A 26,532-nucleotide genomic window follows, 5' to 3' on the forward strand; every position below is an offset into this window, starting at 1 on the left:
ACCACAGAATGTAGGATAGCAGCCATCCCTGAAAGGATTAGATGCAAAACACATTTAATTTCAAACAAAATATTCTTCCAGTCATTCATTGCAATAGGTTTGATTGATATGTACATAATTATTGTAAGGCTGCACACATATGGCGAGGTTGTAATTGAACAGTCCTTATATCTCCTACAGTGTGCGTGTTCATGTCTCCACGTGACACATCCACACCTCAAACCAAACGAGAGGAAGCACGAGGAGAATTTACATTTTCTTTTACAAATACATATGGCTTCTTTTGAAATATTTACAAACATTGATCACATATGCATTTTCTGAAATAATACATAAACAATCTACTTTGTAAAATTAATTAAACTATAAACAGACATTTAACTTTTCTTCATTAGGGCTTGCACATTAAAACATAATGAAACAAAACAAACCAGTAATAAAATAGCTTATCAAATGCATAGCATTTTTTTCTTCGACACACACTGCACTTGTGATGCAATAAGAAGAGAATTTAAAAGAAGTGTACATATGGGATAAACAAGCATCGTACCAAAACTGGCGGTGTCTCTTTAATGTAAATGAGCTTTTTGCCAAACTCTGCAAACCAGACAATATGAAATTCACTCAGTGAAATGCCAGATCTTAATGTAGCATGTTGATTGGATTTTATAGCTTAAAAATATGTACTTTCATGGCATGACTCAACACAATTATTCCACATAGTGGATATTTTGTTGGAAAACTCTTGAAATGATCCAAATGTCAAATTTGAAGTAGTTGAAATGCAGGAGACTCTAACCTGGGACGGTCGAGAACTAACTCCTTTATATCAACAACCAGCTGTAATTTCCATGCAACAATAAAAACATGATGTTCTTCCAGTCTGAACTCTAGTTCTACATCCAATTTCCAATAAAAACTCCCCATCATTGTCTGGAATGGAGGGAGTTTCCATTTTAAAAAGCTTGCAGCCTTCCAAAGGAAAAAGGAAAGAAGAAGAATCAGCGTCTAATGTGTAAAAATGGACACATTACAGAAGATTACATTCCAAACTAATTATGTGGGCACAGATCGACAGCTTCACATCCCTTAAAGTTGTTCTCTGCTCAGCTTCTTTGTTCTTGTACAGAAAACAGGTGTGTGTTTTGTTTTATTCAGTTGTTTTTGTAATGTAATTGGGAGCTAAGATATATAAGGTGTAGTAACCAACAGAAATGATCAAAGGTCCTTTTGTCTAACTGATGATCGCTGTACTGACGAATAAACAGCCATTGGTCGCTTTTCACTTTCCCAGCGGCCGCTCCTCCGTCACTTCCTGCGCTGGCAGTGTCTCGTCTTGCCAGGTGCTTTGGGTAATGGAGTCCCCTTGTGACCTCAAGCTACTCTGGAAAAACAGGGCCGTCTCATTGGCCTCTTCCTGGACAGGGCTCCCGAAGCCATCGTCCTGCCCCGCCCCGTCACTGCCGAGAGATGTCTGGCTGACGTAGACAACGATGACATCCCCGCTGAAGTTCATCACCTGACCGCTGGAGATGAAGGTGGTGTTGTGGTTCCCAGACACCTGACCTGAAAGATGTGGGAGGGAGAAAAAGAAGAGATTGTGAGAATTAGAGAACGCATAAAGACATAGGTGTGAGTGGTAAAAAGGTGAGGGATGGGACAATATTTATGGAGCTAAGTACAACCGAAGACATCTTTAGGAGACCAACATTTTCTTTCATGCTCCTTTATCGTCTATTTAACTCTAAATGGGACAATAACTTATGAAATGAACATCATGCTGCATTGAAGAAGGCTTGAAACTAGCGATTAAAACCATAAACTTGTAATTCTCTCAGACGTTTATACAATCGAGCTTCTCTTTGCAACCAGTGGCGTCGCCCCCTGCTGGCCATTTCAAACTATGCAGGTTTAGAGCACTCCCACATTGGCTTCACATTGTCTGGAGGTTGTCTGGTAGATACATTTATTCTGCCTTTTTTTTTTTTTTTTTAAAGCAAAGAGAACTATACGTTTTGCCAAAAGCCTTGGTTTCATAACAAATGAACATTTCCCACTCTGGCATAGAAGATGATGAATGCGTTTGACACCTTATTGGGAAATGTGAATAACTATATATACATATGGTATGGTTGTGTAAGACACTGTCTTCCACCACACACACTACACACAGGCAGATAGAGCTTCCCCCGTTCATGCCCCTGAAGAAGGGACTACATCTTGGCTAACCTCGGATGACAAATGGACAGTGGGTGTAATGACCATGCAGGGAGACCGCAGAGAGGCCACAGCTACATAGACCGCCATATCATATCCTCGCTGCCTTATTTGTTTCAGAGTCCAGCAGTTTTCAGCGTGAGAATCTCAAGACCTCTGAAAACAAGTAATCTGTCAAGGGTTTAGGGTTTTACAGACATGGCTGAATAAATGCAAAAAATATGCCGTTCAACTCTGTCTAACCTTTGTTTCCGTCCAATACTTTTGCACGTTTCTCCAGAAAAGAACTTTCCAAGATTTATCTCAACTTCATTTGTAAATCTACAACTTGATATACTGATGTCCTTGTACTGTTCATAAGTGGATTCCAGCCAACCAGGTGAATTAGGAAATAAACTGCTTTATTGTTTGGTGAGCCATCTTTCACCACAGTAAGCCTCTGGTTCCTATTTCATCCAGCCTCCTGTCTGAGTTTCCAATCCAACCCTGCGTGACTCACAGCTCATCTGTTCACACATGTGCATGCACACATACACACATTGAATGTAAGCAAACAGGCTCTCGCAGATACCTTTACACTTACACACCAAAAAGCACATATAGTTCTATAAAGTTGCAAAGACAGACAAACACAAACAACGTGTGTCTCTCTCCGCGTTCCCCATCCGAGAGCCTTTCCCGGAACACCAGTCTGAGAGGTCTAGCTCGAAAAAATGTAATTTCACCACAACTTTGAAAACAAAGCTCTAAAGAATCTGCTTGGGTTCTTCTGTTTATTCTTTTTTAATACCGAGCTGATTTTTCTGGATGCCCGACAATTGAAGCAATTCAGTTTACGGACAGGGTTTTTAAACTAAAGACTAAAGTTGAACTCCTCTCCCCTTCAATCTCAACCACAGTTGTATCCAGTTCTACCCGGAAAGCTGTTTAATATATCTGGGTTATTCCTTCTGCTAAGGTGTTAAACGATGCATTTAACCCCCAACACTGCTGCAGCGGAGCCTACTGTACTCACTTCTTTGTGAGAACTATGCGAGACAAATATAAATAGTCCAGTAAAAGTCCATTTAATCCCCTGTTATTACTGCATGATGGGAAATGGTGTTCATTTCAGGCCAGCCAGAGTGTAATTAACGAATACAGTCATCAGTGAGAGTCAAAAAAACAAACTCTTCACATGTGTGTGTTTTGTTGGGTGGGCAGGGTTATAAAAGTATTACTCAAGCTGCGCACATCTTGCTTCAATTAAAGCTGTGGTCACTTTGCGCAACCCAATGGAACTCTGGGTAAACAGGAGCTTTGTAGATGGCACAGTTCACACTGACACACACACTGACACACACACTGACACACACACTGACACACACACACACACACACACACACACACACACACACACACACACACACACACACACACACACACACACACACACACACACACACACACACACACGGGTGGTTCTGGTGGTTCACTAGCTCATCAAACACTCACATATCTTATTCCTGCTCACTGGGTGGTCCCCCCCAAAATCCAGAGTCCAACCATCAATACTGGCTTTAATAAAACATATTTCTTGGAAACAATCACATAATGTCTTGTTCTTATGGTGAAAGCAATCCTCTGTTATAAGTTGTGTTCAACTTGTGTTACCTAATAATACCCCAGTTTGAGCTAACCATTGTCCTGATTGGACTGCTCTAATAATACTGCTTTTATAACTAACCATAACCTCAGTGTTTGAGACACAGTGTGCTTCCCGGAGATTTTTCTCTTTGGCAGCGTTTAAAGGTCTCTGTGAGAACAATGCAAGTTCAACCATGTGACTGAAAAGCTTTCCATTAAAATCAACATGAATTTCATTCTGTTGTTCTTGGTCGCCAGTCCCACCTACTCTGCGGAAAGAGAACCCTGCTGTGTAGTCCATCACATCACGTATGGGTATGACCCTGTGCCAATACAGCGGTGACAGCCTACACAAACAAAGATCTCAGAATCCACCTGGCAAACACAACTGTGGTCCCACAGTCTTTGTAATGAGCCATTATCCCCAGAGCAGACAGCCATTGTGAACTCAGTTTTCATCGACATTGCTGAGCGGTCAAAGCAAAATAACATCCAGGAAATATGCATCTCCATAGCATCTTTGTGTTGTCCCTAGAGATCCTTTCTGGGAATCTACACTATTACACAAGGAGGAAAGAAGAAAAACACTAATGATTATACTAAGAGAAGATAATAAATCTAAATGATGCAGAAAGAGGCTTTAATAGAGCCATTTTTGACGCAAGGGGGGACCAAGTGTCTTTGAGGCGACAAGTTTTACATTTTCCCGTACCTGAGGTAGGAGTTGGCTCAGCCAGCTGACTGTGGAGGCTCTCAGGTGAGCACTCCAGTTCTGACTCCCCAGAGGAGAACTTGTTTCTCCTGCTATCCCCCCAGGAAAGTCCCTGGCCTTGCTCCGGGCCCGAGGTCTCGCAGGGCTTGTCCAGGTAGAGATCTCCAACAGACGAGGAAGTCATCAAGGGGCTGACCAAGGTCATTGTGGAGGTCGCACTGTTCTCTGTGGATGCTGAATCTGTGCTTTTCAGTCTGTAAAACTCCTCCTGTTTTACCAGCGACCTGTCAGTCAGGTGAGGTTTGAACTCTGTTCTCATCTGAGCCTGAGACAACGGCAGGCAGAGTTCAGGAAGTGGACTGGTGGGAGGGATTACCGAGGAGGTGTGGAGGAGTGGAGGAGAAAGGGAGACAAGAGGTGAAACACCCGTCTCACGCTTAGACAACGCCATCTTTTCTTGATTTGCATCACCCTTTTCTCCACCATTGTCTGCCCTTACACTCACACTTTTCTCCTCTTTCCCACTCTCCCAATCTCCATCCAGCCCTCCGCATGAGCAGGTTCCTGGAGTCCCGGGGCTGACGGCCTGGCTGCAGTCTTCATTCTCCCCTACTTCTAATGGCTCACGGATGGTAACGACACACACACAAGAGCCTGCTAAAAGAGGAGACACACTCACAACCTCCTCATCTTCTGACACCTCCTCAGGTTCTCCAGGTCCTTCACTCTGATCCTCTATCACTGTCTTCTTCATGGTCCTTTCCTCCTTTGTCATTTCCCCCGTGAAGGGCAGTGAGACCTTGACATCGGGAACAGAGGTGGAGAAGGTGCATGGGAGCTCATCAGCGGGGCTGTGTGGTGCTTGGCAGGTGAGTTTGGTCGTTCTCACATGGGGAACATCTGGGGCCTCCAGGGCCTCCTCCTATCCCTCCTCCTGCTCCACTGTGGTAAAGAGGGGCCAAGGTCTCCTAGAACGACAGAAACAAACAAAGGAACATTGTAAATAAATGCTTTTTTGTGCATTAATAGTAAGAAATATGTGAGATATATGTATGTGTTCCATTTGCTCATATATTTATCTAATAATAATAATAATAATAATAATAATAATAATAATAATAATAATAAGTTAGTTGCACTAACTTTGGTTTCTGTGTATTTCAATAGCTGTTTAACTGAAATTCCACTTTACCTGTTGTATCCTAGTCCTCTTTAGATTCTGGACACAGGATCGCAGATTTACTAGACAAAGAAACAACGTACCTTACAGTTAAAGTCAATACAATGCAGGAGAAGAAATATTAATCATTTGTTCTGCGATGGTGAACCCTTTGAATAATAATGATGGGACTAATTCCAAACAGCAAGTAAAGAAAAACCTAAAGAAAACATTTAGTTTTTATGTATCACAATGTATTGTTAATATGTGATCAGATATAAGAATAGGGAGTTTCTGTCAGTATGTAAAAGCATGAACCAAAGTCACCTTGAAATCATGAAGAAGAAAACTCATAGCTAGAGGAGAACTTCCAGATTAAAATGACTGTAACCTACCAGAGAGTAACTTCAGTTTGTCTTTGTAGCAGAAGAGGAGCAAGATGAGGAGACACAGGACGATGATGACTGACAGCACAGAAACTATAACCCAGGACGATGCTGCACCTGCAAGAAAGAGGAGTTCAGAGCTTTTCTAACCGGCATCTACCGACAGTCATAAATGCCTATGGCCTAAGATCAGGTGGGGAAAAGTTTTGCCAGGTGAAAGAAAAGCCAGGAGAATAAAAACTTTTTTTCCATCTGTTTTTAAGGCATAAACAAGAACAATATAGATCAAACTCATAAAGTGGATCACCAGAATTTAACCTTCTGTATAGAAATGTCTGACAAAGATACAAAAAGTCTTAAATATCTGTCAATAAATCAGAGTTCCCCCAACATTTACTAAGATAAATGATAAATTATATTTGCCCTATGAAAGTATCTTTATTTTGAGTGGTTAAATATATAGATTGGCTCTGTGTGGAGACAGTGTGCACTGAATGTGTCCATGTCTTACCTGTCTTACCAGAGACAGGTGGTCCACACACTGCATCAGCCTGAGCGCCGCCCGGCTGTGTTTCGCTCCTACCCTCAGCCTTACAACTACAAGAGAGGATGACATCACAAAAACAGAGTGAAGGGGAATATTTGCACAACTGGACATACTACTCGTTATTTTATTTCCCTCTACATCGTGCAGCCCTTAACAGTAGGATCTGCGATGACAAAGGACATAAAGAGGAACAGATGGAGATAAAAACTAAATTCTCCCTCCCTCTCTCCATCCTCATCATCATCATTACGGATCCAGCCGGCGGGGGAAGCTGGTGGTTGGTCAAAGGTTACAGGGGAAGTGGTGTGAGTATTACTCACGGCAGCTGGCTGGTGGTGAGGCGGACACTACCCGATTGCATTTTCCCTTCATGACACCGAAAGATTCCAGGCTGTGTGTGTGTGTGTGTATGTGTGTATGTGTGTATGTGTGTGTGTGTGTGTGTGTGTGTGTGTGTGTGTGTGTGTATATGCTGTATATGCACTTACTTAGTCCATTGTTGGCATTGTTTGGCACCGGTGTCAGGCAGAGAAGAAGCCTTTCTCACATGCAACACATATCTTTCTCCCATTAGTAGACTCTGCAATTAATGACAAACATTATCATAATCAGAAATGCTTTATTCGTCCCACAGCGGGACAGAGCAGATAAAAGACTAAATAAAATAAGGCTAACATATTAAATAAAAGCGGTAAAGACACGTGTAATAAAAAAGTAGCAGCATAATAAATGTAAGTAAACTAGCAGCCAGTAATAACGATAATAAATATAAACTTTATATTTCACGTTTGTATATCTCTAAGTGATTGTTTGAGGTGTGTGTTTTGTCAGTGTGTCTCACCGGGGTCCACCTCGAGTGTGTTTCCAGCACTGCAGATGGGTATGGGCTCGCAGAACTCACAGTTGATGGGACAGCACTGGAGGCCGACGCTGCAGCGACACGGCTCCTCTGCCACAAGGTTTTCAGGCCTCTCCATGAAACCCTTACCTAGCGGTCAAAAGGGGGGAGTGTTTTTAGTGCAAAGGTCCAAATCCTAAAAAGATAATCATGTGTTAAAGAATTAGAGATGATTTAGATAAATTGGTGCAAATTGGAGTTCATGCATGTTTCTGCATTTTTTAATACAAAATGATCAAAGGTGCTTTGATCATTGAATGTACTTCATAGCTTTTATTTATAAAAAAATGTTTGGTTTTTATTCTCAAATGTAAGTAAAACGGGTACGACAAAACATTTGTACTGTTAAGAGATAAGAAGCAAAACCGTCTTAATGTTTTCTCAGGATTTTGTAATCGTTGTCCGAGCTGCGGGTACTGACCATAGTCACATAACTTTTGCTGAAGACAGCGCGTCTTATACGTCCAGCCGGGCTGGTATTCACCACGGTTACATTTAACACATATGGTCTTGTTAGTCTTGTGGGAATCGGTGCAGTCGGTGAACACACGGAAGCCTGAGCAAAGAAAAAGACAGAGGGAGTTAACAACCCGTACATAATCACAGCAGCCACTAAAAACCTAAAGTTAGTGCCCTTTTCCTTTTTTAAATAACTGGGTACTTCTAGTGGATCATATGTCAACATAAATTGAGAGTGTATGTGTGTGGTTGTGAAAACACATGAACACGTCTGAGCCATTTTAAGACGATGTGTTCCGTTTTTAAACATCCTTCCTCTTTGATTCCAGATCTTTGTGAATGGAAATCTATTTTTATTTCATGCTGCTTCCAGTGTGTGTGTGCGTGTGTGCGTGCGCGTGCGTGTGTTACCTGGTTTACACTTCTCGCAGCATCTGGAGCCTTTTAAATAATGTGTTTCATCACACTGGAGAGATTTCGAGACCACGTTCTAAAAGATATCAAGACATACAATTAGTGTTTAGCTTTTCATATGAAAGGAAACAAAGTCTTATACCCTTTATACTTATTTATAAAAAACTACATTTAACATGAGAGCTGACACTGTCTCTGAAGATTACCAAACGATATCATGATGTGTTTGATTTCAGTGCCGTTCCCCCCTCAATGCATGCCACGATGTTCTGTGCTAATCCTTCTTCAGTTCATCTTTCAAATCCGCACGTGATATTTTGAGATGGCGGTGAGTAATGAGAGGAAGAGGATGGTTAAAACATTTCCAAGACATGCCCAGGAATTCTTTCCACACTCTCAGAAGCACCTGACCACAGCATACACACCCTCCAAACCGGCAAACCAAACCCCAATAGCAAAGCAGCTCGGCTACACAAGAAAGACCAACTGGAACTTAATGCAATCAACTCCAATTGGCTTGGAATTAATAAACTCTTGGCGTCCCCGAGTCCCCGCTGGTGAGCCGTTAAAAGAAAATCACCATGTTTTTGGCAGCATTTGCCCAATTGTCCACATTAAGAAAATGTTGAGAATTAAAACAAATCGTTAGACAGCTGTTGATGGTGAGTTCATTCTACATTGCTTTAATGCTAAATATCCTGCTGTCATTCAAAAGTAAAACATGGCATTAGCATGGAGTACCAGCGCTCTTGTTGCAGAGGACAGGAAAGTGAAACATCTGTACATTGTTTATACAATAAATGGGCCACAAAGGTAAACCAGACACACAGACACACATAATTTACACACCCTCTAGCCACCCTACATGAGGGGCCGGTGAACTCCTGTACCACATTGCTGAATTACAGAATTTGGCTGTTATGACAGAAACTACGGCAAAGCCAGTGTCTAAATATAAATGTAGAAAAACACAACGTACAGGCCTGACTGCACTCTGACCTCAGACCAACCTCCTTCTTTCTCTCATTCAGCCCTTCTGAAAATGTCTTGAAGTGATTCACTAATTCAGTCATTTACCTGTAATAAGTGATACTAAGAGAATATGTGAGAAATCCTTCGGCTCTCCCCACAGCTGACATTCTGTCATCACATCAACGGCCATCTTTTCTTCTCTGACTGTAACTCAAATGTCAACCTTCCTAAAATAATGACATTCTTAGTTAGATAAATAAAAGAAGTGATCCAACTCTAACATCCTTGTTGTTCCTTTCCCTCTCTTTCTCACACCTCCACGTTAAACACTGTTTAGTCTCAGTGTCTGTTCGTCCGGCCTCAGGCAACAAAGCACAACATGAACACTGGCAAGCGTTTAATTAGCTCCACTGAGCCTCTCACACATCAGCCAGTCTTTGCTTCAGAATGTAACCAGGCAGAGGGATAACGATGCACAGCGCTCACAGCTCGGACCGCAGCTCTAATGAGGACCATGTGCTGCAGCAGACAGAAGTGACACGAGAAGCAAAGGTTCCCATAATAAGAGGTTGGTGTTTGTGTAGTAAAATAGGTGGATTAGATAGAAAAGACAGAGATGTGGAGACACAACTGCAAAGCCAGTGGTGGTCAATCCGTACAACTGGGCCAGAGTGCACAGGAAGCCAAAAGAATGCTGGGAATTGTATTTTTGTTACCGCCACATCTAAACATTGGGTCTCAGTTATTCGAGTTTCAACTCACTAAATATATATGTAAGAGGGAAAGCGCTGATCCACCCTATATGATTACAGGTTATCATGACGGTCAAGATAGAACATTCAACCTCAAAGCTAACTTTATCTAGCGTATGGATTCAAATATACACTTATGTGTGAGTGTGTGTGAGTCAAACAGACAGGAAGACATAGGGGAGGGAAAAAGTCTGACGGATGGAGAGAGCGGGGGCGTTAGAAAGGGCATTAATTTGTTGCTCCACTGATATTCAGTAAAGCCCCTCCCAGCTGTGGGATCCCATCACACAGGAGTGTAATGAGTGAATTCCATTTGTTGTCAGAACACCAGAGGATTTGCATAACGGCCGTTGGCACCGAGCTAAGAGGAGCACAGCGTGAGATAAGGTGCTGTTAAAGCGTAATGCATAACTTGAATCTTTATACAATGTTTGCACATGTGATTCATTCTTTAAAAGCCATAAAAACAAATCCTTTGAAGTGCCACCTGCAATAATTTAGGATATTTGATAAAAAAAAAAACTTTCAAAACTTTATATATTACTTAAGTAATAATCAATCACAGTTTGCATTGTCTTATCTTAAAAACTGGTTGTGATTTTCTTGCTACAGGTCAATAAAATAAAAAACTGTAGACACTGGAGGTTTATGTAGTGAAATGAGTATTGTTTACAATTATTTTCTAGATTAATCGTTAGATCTATAAATTGTTCAAGATGATGTCTTTAAATGTTTTGTCAGTCTAAAACCTAAATATATGTATTTAATTACTATATAAAACAGAGGAAAGCAGGACATCTCCATATTTGAGAGGCTGAAAACAGCATATTTGCATAAAAACGACTCTATTACCAAATGAGTTACCGATTATTTTTCTGTTGATCGACTAATCGCTGCAGCTCTTGCAGGAAGAGAAGCTCAACACAATGGAAGAGCTGGGAAAGCAGACGGAGACAGTGATTGAACTAGACAAAGCTTAATACTAAAGGCCATAAAACAATTATAATTCTTCCTTCTGCCTCCACACAAAGCTCTTTTGTCACACAAGACGGCATGCTTTATTTATACAGTGAATGTCTGTATAGTTAAATCAAGTTTGGATCTGCAGGCCTGAGGCAATGTACTGTTGTTGCTCAAGTCGAGGTAGACGTACCGCTGAGAACTGATGTGAAGGTGCACGAGTGGATTAAACTATGAGGTCAGAGAAAAAGCACATAATAAAGGAAATTATTAAAAATGAAGTAGGGATGTTGGTTTAGTATGAGATGTAAGGAGTCAGTAAGTGACAGATTGCTGATGATTGATTGACAGAAATATGTCCAGATGCATGGATGGCTTGAGAAGCCGAATAATAAAAAGCACAGGAGCCATGTGGAAGGGCAAGTAAATTAATCTACCGAAACTCTGTGTGTTTATGATGTGTGGACTTTTAAGCTCTCAACATCTTGAAGTAATCTTGTATTGCTCAATGTCACACAGACAGTTTGAAATGAACTTGGAAAGGATTGGATGAAGTGGTTGAAAACCAAGAGAATGAAGGGGAATTTCTTAGGGATACTGTGAGTCAGTAATGGCAAGACCATGGTGAGAACAAACCAGAGCCAAAAGGTTTGCAGTGTCACCTTTAAACGTAGATGAATATTTTTTCTTCCCTTCCACGCACGGACTTGGACTTTCCTGGCATTACGCTCTAGTTGCCACTACTTGAAAAGAAAATGTGACCATGAAAAACATCTTTGTGTGCCACATTACGGCTCTGGATCTCAGCACGGACGAGATGCAGTGCCCTGCCGGAGTATCTATTGCAACACATTTGAGTGAAGCAGAGAAGAAAAAAGGGAAAAACGAGCGTCTGTTCCAGTCAAAGTCATAACGATGCTGGCTTACGGTAAAACAGGCAGTGATCACTGGTGCCCAGCCGTCCCACCACTACAACCGCATCTTGTAAACCTTTCCACCTGGACGGAGTTAGCTCCTCGGACTTAACAACATGGACAATAACATGCCAGGGGACATTCACTTTTACCCCCTCACATTAAACCGTGGCAGTAGATCAGATGAGACATTATGCAGCACTTATAATGTCAAGATACAGTGAAAGTGCCAAAATATGACACAAAAGCGAAGCTTTGCGTTAAGTATGTAAGTGGCTTAATATGGTGATAGTAACAGTGCAACATAATACTGTCGTCCTAACTTAACTACAATATCTTTGTTTTTAGTGGCCATCCTTCTGGATCTCTGTAGGACCATTGTTGGACTCTGCTTCTCACTGTGGGAGCCTCTCCTCCGGCAGAGCTAACGAGGCTCCTGATGAGCCATTTGGCCCGTGCCGGTTCCCTCAGGACCCTGCGAGAGAATGTTTGGTGGAGGGATACGAGCATCCAGTTGCCAGCGGCGTTTTTGCGGCCAGAACAGGGAATTAGGACTCGACCCAAACACAACTGTTTCCAGTCAGTGTCCGGGCGTAAATATTCAACCCCCATTCCCCTCCTTTTCCTTCTGACCAGTTCTTACGAATCATCTGATGTGATGACACATTCCGGTTTACTGTTACATTTTCCATCTACTCACGACAAATAAAACATTATGATTATCAACAGTTTAAACTTGAACGCACCTGAAAGGTAGTGGTAGTGGTAAAGGTAGTAGACAGAGTATTGCAACAAAGTAATCATCAACTATTTTAACTATTAAATGCACTCCTTAATTGTGTTCTAAGGAAACATGTAAACCTTCTTTTTAAGTGTGTTTTTACCTGTGCGTAAAAGGTGACCAGGACGCATGTTATCCAGCCTCGGACTATCCAAAAGTTCAATCTCATCTCTGCTGCTTAATGAAGTCTAATTCTGAGGCAAACTTGTTCTTTCTCAGCCAAGATGACGACTCGTAACAGCGAGATCCGATTCTTCTTCAGATTCCCTCACAGTAAATCACTTCTTCTTGTGTGCGTAAATGTGGCGGGTCCTCCACACCGTCTCACAGGGCATTCTTGCGCCTTCATTCCCGGTTAGGCAGCTGCAGTTCCCACCTTTCTTCTCCTCTCATCTTCCTTCTGCTTTCACCCACGCGTTGTGGAGTAAGCTGCATGCAACAGCTTGTAAAAACTGACTGACTGAGAGAAGGAGGGAACTCCTCCCACGTTGTCATATGTAAAAAAAAAAAAAAAGAAAAAGTTCAGCCCCCCTCCCCCCCCCCCCCTCTTCCCTCCTGGCTCTAAGCACTTATCTCTCACTCTGAATGAATGAGTGTGTATGTGACAGTTAGAGTAAGTGTGCCTAATTGTCAGCGATGAAAGATGATCATAGTAACGTGAACATTTACACACCCACAGTACAGATACACAATTTATTTCGAAAGAGATGTCATGTGCCACTTTTCATGGGATTGACCAAATAAATCAGAGATTAATACAGATGATACCAAAGCATGTGGTCACTTACTTACATCTCACTTCCTGCATTTGCCATTCATCATAGAAGTGAGTGGGCCGCCCCCTGCATATTTCCGTGAGCATTTCTAAAAATAGAAATTACCTTATATATGTCGTACATCCTCTTCCCCTTGACAAACTAAAATGATGCATTTAATATCGGTGTAAAAAAAGCCATTTATTTAAAAGTATCCGACTGCCTCGAGGAAACCGCTGTCCTCTGTTCCCAGGGCAGATAGAGACAAAAGCACAGGATTTGCATGGCAGATTAGACCCAGCCCACCTTGGCAAATCAAGAAAGGGAAGGTTGGAGATAGTGGAGAATATGTTCTTTTCAGGTGACAGTTATGCAAATATTAAATTGCATGTCAAGGCTCTGAATGGATGAAACAGGATTGATCCGCATGAACGAAGAGAAGAGAGGTAAACAAGAAATATCAGAGCCAAAGAAATGAAGCAATCTTCAGTCCTTGATAAGATTTAAGAGTTATGGACCTCGAAAAGAACAACAAATAATGTTAATGTGCAGTACTTATAAATTCTGATTAAAAACCAAGAGTTACTGCTGTTAAATTGAAGTGTGTATAAAGAGAAAGAACTTCTGAAAGAGGAAGAATTGAGTGTTTTAAGCTGAGCCAGTGGAGGTAATGGGCTCGGTCCTCCCTCCCTGTACAATCCTGCTGAGAGAAGCTGTTCTGCGGTGGAGCCTCTGCAGCTCGCACAGTAGCAATTAAGAACCAGATCACCAAAGTCAGCCCCTAACAACAGAAGTGAACTGAAAACATAGAGAAGTCACTGTTCAGCTCCACTTCAACCATAGAAGTTACAATGCAGCTTGTTTTGATGTGTGAAAAAGTAGATCCACTGCAGGCTGGTTTACAAGCATCACACTTCAGCTGACCCGGGTCACTGTGTATGTGGGTTGTGTTGCTTAGCATCCCTTACAACAGGTCAAAGTTCATGAAGTAGGCCTATTCCAGACAGCTCATATACACACACGCCATGGTTTCCATTAAAGTAACACACACTTGTTCCATAGAAGAAAGCAGCCGCAGCTTGGTACCATGATTTTGGATGAAGCTTCAAGGCTTTGGGAAGGTCTCTCTTGAACACACTGAAAAGCACACAGGGCTGAGCAACATGCATATGGGACACACACACACACACACACACAGCGGAACAACAACATTAAGGCTTAGCCACCATGATCCGGTGGGTTTTGGGTTGGATCTGCGTTGCTTCTGCTTCCTTTGGAAACAGATGAGATCTGTGAGTCACCCGAGTGATTAAGAGCTGACCGCTGATGCATTTCTACATTCTGCTCAAACTTCACAAACAGAAACACAGGTTCACACTTAGATGTGCACGCAGGAACACATATTTGCATGGCAAAAAGCCAAGCGAGGGTCCCACCAAGCAGAAAGTTGTTTTGACACACAAAGAACTATTTCACAAGGAATGCAAATCACTTATCAGGCATCTGTCTCTGCACACACACATATCTGCAGATAGTTTCACAGGCAAGGGTGCACACACACACACACACACACACAGTCCCACCCTGTCGTGTATCAATTATTTGTCCACCTGGTTAGTTATCGGTAATGATGGTTGAATATTAGCCTGAATATGCAAATCGAGTTCTTAATCACGTGTTCGTTCACTCACATAATGTTCAACCACTAAATGAGTGCAGCTCCACAAAGGCCTGGATGTCACTCCAGGTCAATCAGAAGTGTCCACTTCTGTTATGGACAAGATTGAACTTGCAACCACATTTCTTCTTCATATTTTAAAAGATGGATTGAGCTTCAACTGCGCTGATGAATTCCTATAAAGTCCCACTGAGGCGCAGATGTCTTCGACTGAGGATTTAGGCCAAAGTTAACGTAGCTGTTTGAAAGCTCTTGACGGCAGATCTGAGCTTTTACTTCTGTACTTATTGGGAGTAAGTTGTTGGGAATGTCCCTTAAGTTGGACTTTGGTTTGTTGTACTAAGCAGACAATAGAGCACATCAAAGGGTTGGATGTGAGAGGCTGGGACAGCAGGAGTGTGTGTTTGTCTGTGAAATTGTTTTACAGCCTTTAACACCTGCCGACACTTAAGCCATAATAAATCATGGGACTCCAAGAAGTCCAACAAGCATGCAGACACTCAGAGAGGCCTCCAGAAGTATGTTTAAGTACACAACTGATCTCCATCTTTTATTAAACCATGACACCGATTTCAAATATACAGAACGAGTACCATCCTCTTCGGTTCAGTGTATGATACAGTTATTTACCGTTTCTCGTAGAGCATACCGAAAAAGAACGACGACAAAAAAAATAGAACCAAATTTACCCACTTTAGAAAAAAGAAAGTACAATTATCAGAGACACTGCAACACAGAGACAAGATGCAACGGACAGAGGGAATAACTATGATCAGTATTCTCTTCCACTTCACATCGCCAAAACAGATAAACATAAAAGAAATCCATTAACAGTAGTGATAATGTTCATTATGTATAAGACTCTGAATTAAAACAAACCTCTCTCTCTCTCATATATATATATATATATATATATATATATATATATATATATATATATATATATATATATATATATATATATATATATATATATATATATATATATATATATATATATATATATATATATATATATATATATATATATATATATATATACACACATATATATATAATAAAGAACAAAATAATAAGTGCAAATTTCTTTGGAAGTTGGAATAAGGTTTTTTTTTCATTAAGACATAAATAAGTTATAAAATAGAAACTGTCAAAACAAAAAAATAAAATAAAGGCAAGACAAATGTGTTATAGCTTCAAGTATGCGACACTTCCGGGTCGTACAGACACTCTGTGCAAGGCTTTCTTAACAGCCTTCGTGTTGTAGTATTCTCATCTGACGTGGCTGCACTGAAATCTAATTCTGTGATACTTTCAAGTTCAGAAAGGTTCAGGAAACAAGAATCACTTCGGACGCATCTCTGTTCAGTTCCTCTCTCCTCTTTCTGAAATGACAATGTTGACGACACTGAATCATGAAAGCGAATCCCTCGTCCTCGGCGATGCCTTCGTCGTGATTAAGGATTAAGGAGAAGAATACGAGCAGAGGGGAAAACCTGCAAAACAACGTTTCACTTTTAAAGAGCATGGAGTCCTGCTGCACTGGTTTTAAACCAACTTCAGCAAACCTTCATTTCTTGAAACTGAACAAACAATACATTGTTTTTATGTCTACTTTAAGCTGAACCAATGTTTTTAGGGGACAGCGGGGGGGGGGGGGGGGGGGGGGGGTATCCTCAGTTAGTTGCAGTGTTGAGATCACTTCTTTCTCTGGAAGACGTTGGCCAGCATTGCGCCAGACGTGGTCAGCTGACCCATCTTGCTCAGGAACTTGGTCTTGGCATCCTCACCCACCAAACTGGAGGCGATGGACATTGAGCTATGGGGAAAAGAACAGGGCGTAAAGGATTAACGAGGTTAACTCTGTTTTTCAGTCCATGTATGTTCATAAAGCATAAATAAAAGCACTTCAGAGAAGCTCCACCATCCTTCACTCGTCAGCCTTTACTCTACTTCTTCAGAGGGGAAATGCTGTTTGCCAATACAGCCCCTCCTGATATTTACAGTCCAACGGCTCCACAAGTTCCTCTTTTTAATTGCTGATTCTCAGACTGATAGAGTGCAGCAGCTACGACACTCTGCCAAGTTGCTGCATTGCTCAACAGAAGCACAGACATCGTATCTGTGAATTTAGGCAGTTCAGACTCTGTTGACTGGTGAACTCCATCAAAAGGGCTTCTCTGTGTTTGGCTCCACTTCCCTGCGTACTATTGTGTGCATCACTTTACTTCTTCTGCATATAGGAAATCATGCTTTATATACCTTTCTGCAGAAATGTGCACGTGCATGTGAAACGTAACACACTGCAGCATGGACACTCGCTCCAAAAGAATTACACCCATGTTACTTCAACAAGTCTTTCAGACAGAGCTCGCTGAGCTGACAGCCACATGTCTGGGTTTTTAGAATATTACATACCAGGATGCACACACGATGAAATAAATGGCGAGGGGAAAATGTCAAAACTCCTTTGAAGATCCACATGATCAATTATAGTACGAGAAGTCGAAGAAAGACCAAAATGAAAGAGGAACAAAAAGCTCTCGGCACAAACACAGAGATTCTAACCTCACACTTTAACTGAGGGTTTTGGGGGGACACACACACCCATAACTGAGCATATGTGCACGGAGAGAAGCAGACATATACATCCACAAATGCACTATTTTTTTAATGAGCCCCGAACACATGTTAACAAGATGGGAGAAACACGTTTTAAAAGGACACCCACAGTATGGCTGCTGTCCAAACTCTCTTTTGGCTTTCCAAAACAACTCCTCTCATTTTCTGCTCTCTGTGAAGATACCCACATAATGAGCGAGGGCTCCAACACTCTCACATGTTCTCCTCTCCTCTGGGGAATAAACCCACACAATACGGGCCCAGTTCCAACACTGTTAAGTGGCCCCTCTCCTCACAGTAGGAATACTTCTCCCTCCTCCTAATTCTTTAGAACCGTCACTGCCTCTCAAGCAATAAAAAAAACATTTAGCAAATCATTTTTCTTTGTTTGTTCTCACCCTTGGGCGTCGGCCATTCCTTTGTTTTCCACCTTGATTTCACACTCTTTTATCATGGAGCTCAGGATACCCTGTGGAGGATACGACAGTTGTAATGTTACCTTATCTACACCTTCGTGAAGCAGAACTGAATCTTACAGAAGCCCTGAGAGGACAGGGAGGAGAGATTATTCTGTGTATGTAAGTGTTACCCCATGTTCTAAATGGGACTTAAAGCATATAGATATATACATATATTGTTTGAGATTATAACTCCCCCCCACCAGTCATAAACACAGGAGACAAAACCTTTTAGATCAGACTTGTTTTTCGGTTCTTCTGTGACAATTTTTGCAATGTCATCTATACAATACTTGTAAACAGCTTTTAACTACCGGAGTGGGACTAGACAAGTGGTGTGTGTGTGTGTGTGTGTGTGTCTAATTCTGTCCCAACGTGACAAAATAAAAAAACCTTAAATGTGTTCGTATGTTTTAATGCATCAAAGTCCCAGTTTGGAAAATATTCCCCGTCTCAGATTCTGGTACGCAGACGTTACAGACGCAGCGGATGTGTGCAGAGGAAAATAATCAGCTGATCATTAGTCACCTTGGGAAAATGCTCACATGAAATAGATCGCATGAGATTCTGAGCCACAAATAAGAAATGTCAGAGGTGTGTGTATGAGTGTGTCTGAGAAAGAGGTGAAGAGAGGGAGACTGTCTGGCCCATCAGTGTGTGAGGACGAGATACTAAAAACATGCATCGTGAGTGAAAGACTCAGTGTCTGAATACGTGTATGAAATCCTCCCTCCCTCCCTCCTTCCCTGCGTGCCAGGAGTGTCTCTTGACCTCGTGCTCAGGAGAGAGTTGCTCCATGTCAGCGCGGAGACACCTGAGGCCAGGCAGGAAGTGGTTGACCATCACCTCTTCAGAAATAACTGCACAGGAAGTTAAGGACTGGAATGAAAACCTTGTACAGTTTAAAACACCAGTTGATCCAAAGCACCTGCAGTTTCATCAATGAGTGTCCTGTAGGTATCACTACAGGGAAAGAAAATCATTAAGAAATTAACTATTTCAAACTGTAACTAAATATATAGCTCAACTAGAAACCCTCTTGCGACGGGATCACAGCAGACGCAACATCAGGGCGTCTGGGACAAGTTTCCAAACTTCCCACACCTCTACTTCGGGGCGCCCTTTGCTCGGCACACGCCCATCTTCAAACTCGACCTTCATTTTGACCTCACATCTGTAAAGTTTCGTGTATGTATCGTGCATTTGTTGCAACGCTACAGACTAAAAACCTTGGCAAATGACTCAAAGCTGCTTCTGTGCTAGCTCCGTTACAGGAGGAGTCTCCCAGTGTGTCTGGTAACAAAGATAAACTGCTCATGGAGACTGTAAGCAGAGGAAGTAATAACCCTCTTATGTATTCATCTAGGAGTGGAGACGTCATAACTTATCTATCCACACGTTCCTGTTTTTCTCACCACATGTATAGAAATGGAAACTAAAATGATGGTGCAGCAGCTCACAATATTATTTAGATTAGTGCTTCCAGGCAGAACTGAACGGGTGGAGTTTACTATCAAAAATATTTAAAACATCTGTCACTGACTCAAGAAAATTGTTTTAAAAATATTTTCCTTCGATTGTACAAACATTCTTAAAATAAGTATATTGCTATATGGCACCAAAGTTGACCAAACTTAAGTTTCCAGCACAATAGTACATTGTCCAGGATTGTATGTTCTGCCACCTGTCAGAGCCGGTGGAGCTGTATGGACTCAGAGTGAACACTTCTATATTTTTAGAGATGGGAATGTACAATTTCAGAGCTTTGCTCACTGATTACATGAGAAAGAAGTGCAGTGGGAGGTAAAGCCTCTGAGGTTTAGGGCTATACCTCCTGGACACTACTGCACTGTGAAATCACAGCTCGACAAAGATCCACAGGAATGCACCTCAGACCAGCTCTCCTCTGTGTGTGTGTGTGTGTGTGTGTGTGTGTGGGTTAGGGTGGGGAGTGTGAGAAAGTAGAAATATTAAGAGAAGGGTGAAGAGACAGAGCAGAGGTAATGTAAACGTGAGTCCTATACTGGGAACTGTTACCAACAATTGGAGTTGAAGTTCAGTCCTTTCCTCCTCTCACGCTCGTTCTCCCGCTCTCATCCTTTCCTTTGCTTAACCAACCCTGTAATTACCTCTAGCCCCAGAAATGGAGGCAGCTTATTTTCCCTTTCTCCTCCTGCCAAATGACAGGCAAACTCTGCCAACACACACACTGAACCGCACACTCAAGCGCAGGGGCCGCGCTGATACGTAGCACAGTTACATCCAGGAGCACATCTAACCAGTGCAGCCGGTGATTCTACCGGCCTTCTCACTGACTCACTGCTACGACAGCTAACCCTGAACTCTTGGAAAACTGCACATCGTTTGACTGAAGTTTCACAAGTATATCTCCAGTAAACTTGGACGAACAGCGCAGGCTGCTGTTTGCTTCCATCACTGAACTCGATGTATTTGGGACAGGACTTTAATTCCTCTTTAAAAACTCTTGCTCAGCAAAGATTGGAAATACAGTCAAATTGTATATTTAAGCCACTATGAATATTGTACATGCACAGCATCGTTCCCTCTAGCTCTGACGCTCGTTTTACGGCACCTTTAACACCTCCCTTTATTCTAATAAAACCCACCTGCCCGTCAGTTTATTTGTCAAAACACATAACATTAATTAACTTCCATCAGATTAGAGCTGGTATTAGGACTATAAACTAAAGGAGGTAAATCCAAGCTGACCAGTGTATTGGCGCAGTGGACCATTCAGTACGACCTATAGAAGGATACAGCAGCAGGACAGGGCGCTGTAGGCCTCAAACAGCTGCGTGGCGATGTCGATCCTCTTGTTCTCCACCGTCTGACTGTTGTTAGCCAGCGCCAGCTTATGAAGATGTGGCAACACGACTACAGGAATAAAAACAAAACATGTCGTTCACATGAGAGGCAGAGAAAACATTCACTCCTGGAGATGTTATTAATGTGTGCGTGTCCTTCACATACACTCGTCTCTGAAGCGTGGCTCCGCATTCGGTCCTACTCTTCCAAACGTCCTGATGATCTCCATGTGCAAAGAGTGCTGATCTTGGTACTGAGGGTCTTCCAGGAATGAGGCCAGCTGCATTTTGACACGCTCTAGCAGCTACACACACACACACACACACACACACACACACACACACACACACACACACACACACACACACACACACACACACACACACACACACACACACACACACACACACACACACACACACACACACACACACACACACACACACACACAGGAAGTATGCTTAACACATGTTTTATAATGATTTGTTAATTTATTTAAATCATTTGATTTAGTCAGCATATTGGGCATGTGAGCACTGAGTGTCGTACCTCTTTCTGCGTGACGGTCTCCATGATGGTGCCAAAGGCGGGGATGGTAGATATCCTCACTGAGCTAAAGCAGGAGAGCAACACAAGGGTTTGACCTTCATAGTCAGCGTGTCACTGTATTCTTAATGTTCCCATTAATGAGGATCTGCTAACCCTTTATATTTACATCTGTGGGCCACGTGCTTGTGTGTTAATGTGTTTAACTGTGTGCATGTTTGATATGTTTTTGTTCTTGCAGTCTGAAATCATTTATCCATAGTTATTGTTTTATTTTATTTCCTCTCGTCTTCTTTCCTTCCTGCCGACTTGCTCCCTGCGTGCTGTTCCCTATGTGCTTGATGGTCTACCATTTATATTTAAAATGATCTAAATAAACATTTGATCACAGAAATAAACTCTTGGGGCTATTTTCAGATTTGAGTGAAATTAACTGGAATTATTTTTGCACATTTGTTATGACAATGACACATCAAGTGCCCATAAAGAGTTTATTCTAAAAACACAAAGATGTAGGACTACCTTGGTAGTTGGTATGTTCTTGGTTTTATCCAAATATAGTGATTACATAGTAATGACATGTTAGTAACCACAGGGAAGACGGAGGTGGTTACTCTGAGCCAGTTTAACAGCTCGCCGCTTTGTTGATCAAGTCACTTTATTTTTGACTCGTCAGATGCAGCGATGGGTAATCTGATTACCCTCGATCTATATAGAGCAGTTATATTCTACAGATCGGTTGGTGCACCCTGACCCGTTAAAGATATACAAAACAACAACATGAAACTAAAGCTAAATGTTGCTAATGATACTTTGAACCAGATCTGAATTAAACACTAGAATAGATCAATAAGAAATACTCATCACATCATTCTTGAGCTAACAGCTAAACAAAAAAATATATTTCTTTCCCCCCACAAAAGCAGTCATAAGAAATACAAAATAATTTCATAATAAAAATATCTGATAAGCAAAGATTAATGAGGTGCAGTTAGGGTGATGTTAGATAATCATTCCACTGTCAGTAGGCGCAGATACACTTAACCATCTCTATAGACTTATATTCTGCTGACACAACGAGATACGTGAAGGTTTTCATGCCAAACATTTGAAATAAATACAAGTTGAATCAAGTTGGGTCAAGTGTGCACACATTAGCATGTGAATTTCAATACAGAGAATGATGAGATGAGAAGGGGCTGCATGCCAACAGTGCTGCCACTAATTTCATTATCTTGTCCAATCACAAACATCTGGATGTGCACTGGCAGTACAAAGTGTTCTTTTGCTGAATAACTTTTTAAAACATGGCATGTTTATACTGCAATGAAAACTAGTAAAACTAGGAGAGTACTCATCCAACTTTAAATGTTTAGTCAATCACTTAAGTGGGTAATTGAATAAAGGAAGAGGCAAATGACTAACTTCCTCTTCCACTGAATCTTCGTGGTGAAAGAAGCTGATATTGCATGATGATTGTGCACATTCAAGAGACACATCTCCAGGAAGACACTGTGAGGATGCAGCCCACAACATGACAATGTTTACAGAGAGGATTTCTTGTGTTGATTGACTCACAATTCAGGCCCACTGCACAGAGTTATTAGGGCCGGAGCCGCACGGCGATCTACTAATGCTTCACTCATGCCTCGGAGAACCAACTGCAAACCCACCACACAGCAGGATGAGAGAGAGGGAGAGGCAGGGTGGGAGGAGAGAGGGACAGGAGGAGGGAGGGAAAGAAAGCGGGTGGGAGGAGAGAGGTGAAGGAAAGAGGCACAGATAGGAGGTAGAAGGGATGATGATGAGGAAAGAGAGGAAAATAGAGAGTGACAGGATAAATCTGAGAAAGACGGGGTGAAGATAACCAACCACTGGCTGACGGATCGGTCAGGAGGAGAGGCCCTGCTCAAATGGAGGAGGGCGGGGAGGAAGAGGGGGCGGGTCACAAGAGCAAGCTGGGACAGTGCTATTGCAGCATGCAGGCACAAATGTGAACTGGTTAGTGTTGCAGACTGATGAGGTGACGAGCGCTGGCGTGGGTTAGTGTTGCAGACTGAGGATGCGAACATGCAGACTGTTGGTGTTAACAGTGGTGATGCTGATGAACCACCCCATGGCCCAGCCTCAACCTGCACAGGAGCAACTCCAACAAACCATGCCATTCAAAAGGAGAACATGAAGAATGTGAATGACTCAAACCGATATCAAATGGAATCAATTATTTATCAAATGACGTCTTGAGAAATAGTTTTGTGCTGGATTTGCTCCTGGCAGGTACAGACTTGTTTCAATGTGATAGTTCCCAAGCGGCAAAGAGAAGGGGGGAGAGACACGCGGCGCGGTTTATTGTTGTTGTTCCACTTACATTTCAGGGTCGGAGGACAGTGTGATGAGAGCCGGCACCACTCTCTGAGCTACCAGCGTCTCATTCACCCCCTTCACCAGCAGCTGATCGGATTGGACAGAGCCAGCCGTGATGTCACAGAGGTGGGCGGGGCATTGGGACAAGAGCGAGCAACACCGCCAATAGATAGAGAGATAAGAACAAAACAAAACAAAAAATAATAGAAAGAAGCAAAACAGAAAAAGGAGAGGGGAAAAAGAAAAACAAACACAAAAAAGATAGAAAGAAAGTGATATACAATGACAAGAACCATAGCTGCAAGGCACGGAACGGCACTGCATGTATCAAGCAAATGTGTGTACACACATACACACACAATCATACACACACACGCAAACACACACACGTGCACACGCATGTATGCAGAAGGAATGGCAAAGCCAACATAGCTAAACTGCACAAATACTTTTACAGTATGGTGAGCATGAAGCTGTGGGCTCCTTCCACAGACTCCAGGTCACATTCTTCATTCTTTTCACTTTTAATTGATCGAATGTTTGACGGGAAACAAATCTGATCTGGAATCTGTGGTAGAGGACCACATTTCAACCCACAGTTGATGGTCAATGGTGGACAGCTAGTCACTATGGAATGGTGACAGTGGGGTGTGTTGGGAAAGGGCGAGTGAACACAGCCTACCACTCCTCCTCCACCCAGTTTAGATCAACATAGGCCCGTGCTACTGCTATACCTAGATCCTCATTCCAAATATTTGACCTAAAGTGTGCACAGATCTCACAGGACGGTGTTTGTTACGGTTGTTTAGGCCAGGACTTTTGCCTTGGGGCCCTGGCAAGGACAAAAACAGGGAAACGGTCGTCTCCCTTGAAAAAATAATAGTAGCATTATGTTTCAACAAGACCTGCAGTACTGAAAAGGTTCAAAGAAATATTCACGAGAAAACATTTCTGATTAAATTATACTTTCCAACAACAGTGAAAAGGAACAGGCCTTGAACTCTTCCGACTACACTTTCAGGTTGCTGACTTCAGCTTTTCTCTGACACGCAGCAGATATTTATGTAGTCCGTCCTGAGACCCGTGCACAGCGAGAGGTCGGATGTTAACTCTACGAGGGTCTAGTCATACAGTTGGAACCAGGGAGCTCATAAGCTACATTAGAATTTACTCACACTCAGAAGATAGAGTAAATATAAAATGCATGTTAAACAGCAGCAATTGCAAGCAGAGCTAGCACATGTACAGCAAATAAATAAACATGAACACAGCATCTATATTGTACGACTGCACAATTGTGTATGACTGATAGTTTAGCTAAATAATACAGAATGTATCATAAAATCAAGACACTTTAACAGGATATTACAGGTAAGCACAGTGTGCAACAAATTCATTAATTAATGACCATTTTATCCATAATTGTGCAGCCTTGTTATATTCTATTGGTATAAACTTCATTTACTTGTATGGCTTGCTAAAAATGTAAAAAAAGAAACATTGCATCAACAACGACACATTTTTAACTTGTATTTTTGTAAACGATCTGGGATTACTTCAATATCTGTGTGTGTGTGAGTTGTTTTCTACCTCAAACATCCGTGCTGCAGTACACCGGACCAGTGCGGAGGTGTGGACGACCCCGTACCACAAAACAGTGAGCAGCAATTCATGGTACACTGGGTTGGCACTGAAGAGCGTAACATAAACACAGGTTAACATTGTTGCAGCTTTCAACCAACAACTGTGAGAGACTTTTTTTTTTTACACACACACACACACACACACACACACACACACACACACACACACACACACACACACACACACACACACACACACACACACACACACACACACACACACACACACACACACACACACACACACACACACACACACACACACACACACACAACAGCAGCAGCACAGCTCGACTATACATGATAAGTTGTGTGTCAATGTCATCCTTTTAAAACCTGGAGATATTTTTGTAATGAAGAAAAGAAAGAGACACAAGCAAAATAAGTACAAATGCAACCTATTCAATCTGCTGTGTGTGTGTGTGTGTGTCTCTCACCCCAGCTCTACAAAGGAGGCCTTCAGGCTGTCGAGAGGTGCATGGGACAGAGACAGGGTGGTCATAACATCCTCCAGGAAACCCACCAGCAGCTTGCGATCCTCGTCCTGTACAGAAATCGGTTACATCATGGAGGCAACAAATACATTAACATCTATAAATATAAATACACACGTGCACATTTCTACAGATCAGTAGTTGGGACAGCAGACGCATTTAGTTGAAGGAGTATCACAATACAGCATGTACTGTCGACATGTGTTTCGCAAGTGCTGCATCATTTTGTGAAGCTAAATTCAAAACAAAAACATGTGGCGGCTTGATGTGTGAGTGGATTTTCCCTTGTGAAAAGGAACAATAACCCAAAATGTAGTGTGGTTCACACTCTACATACTTTGATATACAC

General features: G+C 42.0%; 2 protein-coding genes across 7 annotated transcripts in view; both read right to left on the reverse strand.

The window, feature by feature from the left end:
* Nucleotides 1-11: 11 nt before the first annotated feature.
* tnfrsf11a (tumor necrosis factor receptor superfamily, member 11a, NFKB activator) lies at nt 12-13,244 on the reverse strand. Its single transcript, XM_029457801.1, is given in 12 exon segments — nt 12-1,566; nt 4,556-5,438; nt 5,440-5,523; nt 5,748-5,797; nt 6,110-6,217; nt 6,612-6,697; nt 7,136-7,170; nt 7,172-7,227; nt 7,489-7,635; nt 7,967-8,101; nt 8,416-8,494; nt 12,901-13,244. Coding segments are annotated over 12 exon segments (2,013 nt in total). The 5' UTR covers nt 12,967-13,244; the 3' UTR covers nt 12-1,282.
* Nucleotides 13,245-16,271: 3,027 nt separating this feature from the next.
* Nucleotides 16,272-26,532, reverse strand: part of relch (RAB11 binding and LisH domain, coiled-coil and HEAT repeat containing) — a 32,077-nt gene continuing 21,816 nt past the window's right edge. For 3 of the 6 annotated variants that reach the window (XM_029457299.1, XM_029457301.1, XM_029457302.1), the window contains 9 exons: nt 26,127-26,233; nt 25,637-25,736; nt 24,051-24,133; nt 21,686-21,749; nt 21,302-21,440; nt 21,089-21,205; nt 19,082-19,170; nt 18,251-18,321; nt 16,912-17,049 (listed from right to left, as the gene is read on the reverse strand). In XM_029457299.1, coding sequence (XP_029313159.1) covers nt 16,929-17,049; nt 18,251-18,321; nt 19,082-19,170; nt 21,089-21,205; nt 21,302-21,440; nt 21,686-21,749; nt 24,051-24,133; nt 25,637-25,736; nt 26,127-26,233 — 891 coding nt within the window. In that variant the 3' untranslated portion in view covers nt 16,912-16,928. Of the gene's footprint in view, nt 17,050-18,250; nt 18,322-19,081; nt 19,171-21,088; nt 21,206-21,301; nt 21,441-21,685; nt 21,750-23,260; nt 23,344-24,050; nt 24,134-25,636; nt 25,737-26,126; nt 26,234-26,532 lie in introns of those variants that run through there. The other 3 variants (XM_029457297.1, XM_029457298.1, XR_003834189.1) reach the window with 3 other exon arrangements.

Source organism: Cottoperca gobio, chromosome 20 (genome assembly GCF_900634415.1).
Source record: "Cottoperca gobio chromosome 20, fCotGob3.1, whole genome shotgun sequence".
Classification (NCBI taxonomy): domain Eukaryota; kingdom Metazoa; phylum Chordata; class Actinopteri; order Perciformes; family Bovichtidae; genus Cottoperca; species Cottoperca gobio.